Genomic DNA, 7188 nt, shown 5'->3' on the forward strand with positions numbered 1-7188 from the left:
ATAAATTGTTATTTATTCTAATTAAATTGGTTTATCTACTACATATCAATTAACATTAATTTATAATACATTAATTTATAATCCTTTGACTTAAATACATTAATTGGACCGGACCGGTATACATTCGGTTTGCCTAATGCGATGTCGGTGCGTTACTGATTGCTGGTCTTCCTCTTCTCTTTTCTTACTTTCAGTCATTTCTTCATTCAAAGAAAACAAAAAGGAAAAACCCTAGCTAGCCTCCGCCGCCGAACGGAGTGACTGGTTGCCGCCGTCCGTGGCTGTCCGAGGAGTCTTTCTTATGTACTGTCGGTGTTTTCCAAGTCAGATCCCCTATTTGATGTCTTCTTCATCACTCGGCGCCCATCCTGGGTCTGATTCTTCCTGTTGCTCGTGGTCGCTTTGTCGCCGTCGTCTCGGCGTCATTATCTCGAAGGTCAGTGGCTTTGGTGTGCACCTGTTCTTCGATTTTCATTTTATTCTCTGAATTTCTGTTCTGAAATCAACAATTTATTGAATGATTATAGGGTTTTGCGTTTTGCTGAAATCTTTGAACGATTATTTGATTTATGAGTTCTGGCTCTGTTGTACTGATGCTGCTTTGTGTGTTTTGTGTTTTAGATTACACGGAACAAAAAAAACCAATTACTTGGAACACTTGCACACAAACATGCCCAGTCCTAACAGCAGCTTCCCAATGAATCCTTGGTTGGGTCCTTCCCCTGTTCTCAGAACCTTGGCTGTAATCATGGTAAGTCTCTAAACTAATTAATCAATGTATGTAATTTAAAACCCTAATCCCAAATTGCATGCGACCCATATGTAACTAATTTTATCATACAATTGATCCTATTTTTAATACGTCTTTTCACTTAATTTTTTTTGTTTTGTCTAAATCTTATATATTTTTTTTATTTGTCTTTGCTCATACACTATTAAATTATTATTATTCTAATAGGTATTTTTATAACATTTTTTATGAATTATATATAATAAGGATTATTTTAAACTATTCTCGCTTGTGGGATGAAGACTCTTGGATAATTCCCCTTTCTGAGTTTCCAGATCGAATATAGAATCTTATGTGTTGTTTTTGAGTTTGATGTGAAGTTTTACACTGTTCATGATTATTATTTTTTTCTTGATTACATGTTGTAAAATTCTACTTGATTAGTAATTTTTTTTTAATTAAAAGGCACTGCTCATAATTTTTGCTTTTGTTATGGTCAGTCGGTGATAATTGTGTGAATGTGGGGTTGGAGATTTAGATTAACTATTATTGAAATCACATTGCAAAGTTACTTTTGTGGCTTGCTATTTCTGTGTTTTTGGATTCTGATTCACAAGGGAAATATAAAAAAATTTATTGGCTACTGGTTTATTTAGCTTTGATTTGTTCACGGGGTCACTTGCTTTTAGATTTTTTTAATTCCATTTGATACGTTTTATTCTTCCTTGTGGGATGGAGACTCTTGGGTAAGCTATTAAAAAATTATTTGCATCCAATTCAGTAATAGCATAGTATAGACACTGATTATTGGTAAGATTTATGTAGTGTGTTGTTCTTGGATTATATATTTTTTGGTGAATAATAGGTACATCATCCACATAAGGGTGATAGACCACACCGATGCTGCCTCTTTTGTTTTGTTCGATGGAGAAGCTGCAAAGTTTCTTGGAGTTTCTGCTAAGGACCTTAGGCAGTCTTGTGTGACTAAGGTTTGATGTCATATTCATTTTTTTGTGTTAATAGTCTGGACTATACCTTAATTTTTATTACTTATGAGAGCATGAATGAAGTTTTTTTTCCCTAACTGTGAAGGGTGTTGAGAAAAATTCCTGTCCCGAAGAGATTAATAAGCTTAGGGATATTAAGTTCATCTTCAAAGTGCAACTCAAGATGAGGAATCTGAACTCTTATGAACCATATGCGATTCATGTGCTGAGAATGACTAATGAGAATTCTCTGGTCTCTGCCTTCTTGGATAAATACAATCCCGACACTGTAATCCCCTCTGTCTAATAACTTTTTCTTTTGTTTTTGTATTAGAAAAACAGATCAACTAGATTTTGATGATATCTTTTTATTGAATCAATTGTTTTGTAGGGCCTTTTGTCCCATGAAAATTCTGAACTATTGAGTTTGTCTACTGGTCCATACAACACTTCTAAGGTTTGTGTCAAATGATTTCCAATTTAAATTGTTACAGTGATGTTATTAATTTTTACATAGTAATTAAAATATTATTATTCTTATATTTATTGGTACATGATGGCATATCCCAGGCTTGTGAGAGTGAGCCAACTCCATCTCCTGCAGTTGATGAGAAACATAATTCTAAGATTCTCGGAGCTAAGAAACATATTGAAGAGATTGGAGAGGAGTCAGTTTCATCCAAATCTAAGAAAGGGAAGTGGGTTGTGGGGGAGGACTAAATCAACACGCCTCTACACAGTTCGATTTAAAATATAGGAGAATAATTTATTTAAACTATTATTTGAATGAACTATGGTTGTTTGAGAGTTATTAGGATCTACAATATATGAGCAGTTTATTTTTCAGAATTTTTGTGTTGACATTAATTTATCTCTTATAACTTGATACAAGAGTTGTTTCGTATATTTGTTTATTTAATCCAAGATTTTGAGTGTGTTTTCTTTTAATAAATAGTTATTGTTATTATTAGTATTTAAATAATTATATAAAAAAATGAAAGTCCGTTGAAGAAATAAGTGTAATATTGGTGGTGGTGATAATATGTTGGCAATTGCAAGGAGAGTTGAGTGAGATTCAACTATGCACAACATGTTTGGTTTTGGAATATCTTGAACCTTGCATTGGAATCCCCTCTCTCATGGATATGATTATTACTTTGAGAACTTGGGAATAAATCATGCATTACTGAAATTATTTGCTCATTCATCATCATTATTATTATCATTATCATATACTTCTTCAGTTTTAAAATAGGTATGGCTTTTATTTTAATTTAAAATGCATATTTTAATTTTTTAATGAATCTAAAAATTAAAATTAAAACAACAATTATTTTAAAATAGATAGAATCTATTCAATGAACAGAAATGAGAACTTTTTTTAATCAATTTTTTCGTTTATCAAAATAAGTGTAGAGAATCTGATCAATCACAAGTAGTCTCTTTATAAATTAGAATGAATAGAGAAAACAAAAGAAAATAAAAAGGGAATTAGAATAAAGAAAACAGAAAGGGAATTAGAATAAATAAAGAAAACAAAAGAAAACAAGAACACGTTAGCTGGTCTCCCTCCTCTCTTTTGTTACTTTTATAAATTAGAATAGATAAATAAAACAAAAGAAAACAAAAAAGGAATAACACTTACTGCATGCTGGTCTCCCTCCTCTCTTTTGTTACCTTTATTCATTCTTTCATTCAAAGATAACAAGAAGAGAAAACCCTAGCTAGCCTCCACTGCCGCCAAACGGAGTGACCGGTTGCCGCCGTCCGTGGCTGTCCGAAGAGTTTCTCTTTGTACTGTCGGTGTTTTTCCAGGTCAGATCCCCTATTTGATGTCTTCTTCATCACTCGGCGCCCATCCTCCGTCGGATTCTTCCTGTTGCTCGCGGTCGTCTTGTCGCTGTCGTCTCGGCGTCATTATCTCAAAGGTCAGTGGCTTTGGTGTGCACCTATTCTTCGATTTTCATTTTATTCTCTGGATCTCTCTTCTAAAATCAACAAATTATTGAATGATTATAGGATTTTGTTTTGTTGAAATCGTTGAATGATTATTTGATTTTGGGGTTCTGGATCTGTTGTACTGCTGCTGCTTTGTGTTTTTGTAAAATTTGTAGATTATTATTTGATTATTCAGCTCACCGTTGTATGTTTTGTGTTTTAGATTATAGAGAAAAAAACCAATAACTTGAAACACTTGCACACAAACATGCCCAGTCCTAACAACAGCTTCCCGATGGATCCTTTCTTGGGTCCTTTCCCTGTTCTCAGAACCTTGGTTGTAACCATGGTAAGTCTCTGAACTAATTCATTAATATATGTAATTTAAAACCCTAATCCCAAATTGCATGCGACCCATATATAATTAAATTTATCATACAATTGATTCCTCTTTTAATACGTCTTTTCACGTAATTTTTTTATTTTGTTTAAATCTTATATATTATTTTTTTTATTTGTCTTATGTTGCAATATTTTTTTTGGATTCAATAAAAATCAATACCTCAAATTTTAAATTATAAAAAATATGATACTATGTTATAAAATTATTTTTTCTAATAATTTAAGCTCATAAAAAAGGCATATGATTTGGATAAAATTATCTTAAATTTGCTACGTATGATACATGGTTTAGAAAATAACAATAAAATTATGAGATTTTTTTCGAAATAAAATAATACAATATCTTTCTTTATATGTATTACTGTACACGTATATATTATTGATTTTTCTGATACATATATTTTCCCTCCTCCCCCCCTTAAGATCGAGATTTAGAGAAAAATTTTGATTCATGAAGTTGTTTAGAGATCAGAAAAATATTCAAAAATAGGAGTGGTTCACGAAGAAGATGGCACAAGTTTTAAACAATTATGACATGGGACCGATATATATTAATTCTAGGCCATAACTATTTATTAACAGTATTTTATATTTTTATTTTTAATATATATGAAGCAACTTTATCTTCAATATGATGAAGTCATGCCACAATGAGATCCTATAGAAAGTGAATAATAAAATTTTTTTCTTTGTGAAAAAATAGGGAACAACTATGCATGCTTCTGTAGGTGAGGATTTGATATCTGTGTTCGAGTCATTGATATCGGAAGGAACTGTGTATGTTTTTACATATTTTGGAGTTAACAACAACTGTGGGTTGTATCGCACAACATCGCATCAATTTCGGTTATTTTTTCAAGATAGAACTACTGTCTTACCCTCTTTCTGTGATGCAATACCGTTATATGGTATTAAGTTAGTTCCTTTTAGGGAAATTATGGGATACTCTCCTCATCATCCTTTTTTGGTTGGTAAGTGTATAATTTATGGCAAGTACACAAGTTGATTTTTTTTTTAATTATGACAAAATATCACTAAAAGGTGTGATTTGGGTACATTTTTCTGTTTGATATTTATTTAAGACGTTGCTGGAGTTATGGCCGGCGTGGAGGGTGAGAGGAAATACATGAACGATGGTAAACTTATTAACATGATGGTCATTCATATTGAGAATGACGGGTGCGTTTTTTCCAACAATCCTTACTCACCACTTAATATGTTTAAATAAGTAATCTTTTATTTTCTAAATAATTTGCATTTCTATACAGTTTACGGCTTAATATTGTTGTTCTTGGAGAGATGGTGGACCGGATCAAGGATTTTCTAGCATCGGGCGATCAACAACTGCCAATAGTTATTTTTCAATTTGCAAGAGTAAAAAATTTACGTGAGTATTTGATTACTATCAAATGATTATATTCTTATTGTAACTATTTCTACTAATTATTGAGATGCAAAATGGGTGGCTCATGAAAGGTTGTCATTAGAAGGAAGATTATGCCATCAATATTTTCATATAGTAAAAACAGTTGAGATAAGTAGAGATTTTTTTAAATATCATTGGAAATTCTCTTTTTTGTTTTTAATTTCTAAAATTTAATTGGTTGAAGTGATACAAACTATTATTATATAAAATTGGATAAACGAGGTATCAGCAGTTTTTTTTTCTTCGTTGATTGTAAATCCTATGTTGAATTACTCGAGAATTAATTAATCAATATATAATTTTAAACTATATTTCTGTTATTATATAATACTTTTTATTATTTTATATTTGCATTGAATATTTTTTTAATATGTCATTGCTAAAATAAAAAGTTTTAATAATTAATTAGGTTCACGGTAGGTTATAGTTATTTTTTTAAATCTAAATACACTTTTGGTTACCTTCCATTCGATAATTCTTCTGTCATGTATAATTGTACAACTCATTTAAACAATGATTGTTATATATAGGTACCAATATTGTGCAGAACATTATGTATGGTACTAGACTCTTGATAAATCCAGATATTCCTGAGGCTTTGATGCTTCGAAAAAGGTATTGTAACAATATTGTGAATTATTTATGGTTGTGCATATTGGCTGTATTTTTGTGGCATCGTGATTGATAAGTAGTGTGTACTATAGAGAGATCTCGCAGTACCTGTCTGTGGTTTCTGGCAAATCAGCATATCTTGATGAAGATGAAGTTTTATATTCTATTGGGAGGAAGACAATAAAGGAGTTACGTGCTGCTGCGGATGTGAGTGCTTTATATAAAACTAATTTTTTTCGTTTGGTTAATTTTTTTTTAAAACTTTCAAACTGTTCCTATATAGGTTGGATTCTATGTTGTTCGGGCCACTGTTCTTGATGTTGAACCCGTTCCAAGTTGGTGGTATAAATCATGTGTTTGCAGCGTGAAGGCAGAAGCTAATGCGGATGAATACTTCTGCGATGGCTGTAATAGGGACGTGAATAATGTGGTTGACAGGTATTACTCTAATTAGATTTATTTGTGCAATCTTTTCATAAAAATGCAATATAGTTAACTAATTGATTATGTTGATTTTTAATGATTTAGCAATATCTGGCTTAATACTAATATTTATTAAAAACAAAAACTGCTTTGGTCGATGGAAATCTGGTTTAGCCACAAAAAAAAGCTGGCAAACAAAGATAGAGTGCACAGAAAAAAATTCATATAACTACAACACTTTTATACCAAAGTCTCCTTTGCTAGGCTAAAATCTAGAAAACTGATAAATCTAAAAAAAAATTGTGTTTGAGCATCTAAATTATGTTGAATATCATTTTTATGATTTTGTTGTAACTAAAGGGTGATAGGCCAGGTGTTAATTGATGTTTTTGAATTAAAAAAAAAACAGGTATAAATTGAATTTGTTGGTTTTTGATGGTACTGGTACAACGAACTTTGTTGTGTTCGATAAAGAGGTCGCAGCACTATTCGGATGAACCTGTACTGAGATGGTGAAAGAGTTGAATGTACGTGAAACCAATTTCGTTGAACACGTTATGATTGTCAATAAGATATGTTTGTTTATTTAAAACGATATAAATGTAAAATTTTTGGTGTAGGAAAAAGGGAAAGCAAGCAAAGATCCTACTGGTTTTAATGAGTTTTTCCTT

General features: G+C 31.5%; 2 protein-coding genes and 1 long non-coding RNA gene across 4 annotated transcripts; all 3 read left to right on the top strand.

Annotated features, from left to right (window-relative positions):
* Positions 1001–2533, top strand: LOC107606844. The gene is made up of 4 exons (XM_021107453.1): positions 1001–1719; positions 1823–2005; positions 2108–2173; positions 2287–2533. The coding sequence occupies exons 2-4, from the start codon at positions 1901–1903 to the stop codon at positions 2434–2436; spliced, it is 321 nt and encodes a 106-aa protein (XP_020963112.1). The 5' UTR covers positions 1001–1719; positions 1823–1900; the 3' UTR covers positions 2437–2533.
* On the top strand, positions 3273–4003 carry LOC110264894. The gene is made up of 2 exons (XR_002351218.1): positions 3273–3644; positions 3878–4003. It is a non-coding gene; the product is annotated as an uncharacterized LOC110264894 (long non-coding RNA).
* Positions 4739–7188, top strand: LOC107606845 (replication protein A 70 kDa DNA-binding subunit-like). Of its 2 annotated transcripts, XM_021107451.1 has the most exons (8): positions 4739–5027; positions 5139–5235; positions 5325–5443; positions 6013–6097; positions 6187–6301; positions 6378–6532; positions 6927–7044; positions 7138–7188. In XM_021107451.1, exons 1-7 carry the CDS (start codon positions 4769–4771, stop codon positions 7012–7014), a joined length of 918 nt encoding a protein of 305 aa, XP_020963110.1. In that variant the 5' UTR covers positions 4739–4768; the 3' UTR covers positions 7015–7044; positions 7138–7188. The 2 variants fall into 2 exon arrangements, with proteins under 2 accessions (XP_020963110.1, XP_020963111.1); XM_021107452.1 differs by lacking the exon at positions 7138–7188 and having other exon boundaries at positions 6927–7045.

This window comes from Arachis ipaensis, chromosome B07 (assembly GCF_000816755.2).
Source record: "Arachis ipaensis cultivar K30076 chromosome B07, Araip1.1, whole genome shotgun sequence".
Classification (NCBI taxonomy): Eukaryota; Viridiplantae; Streptophyta; class Magnoliopsida; order Fabales; family Fabaceae; genus Arachis; species Arachis ipaensis.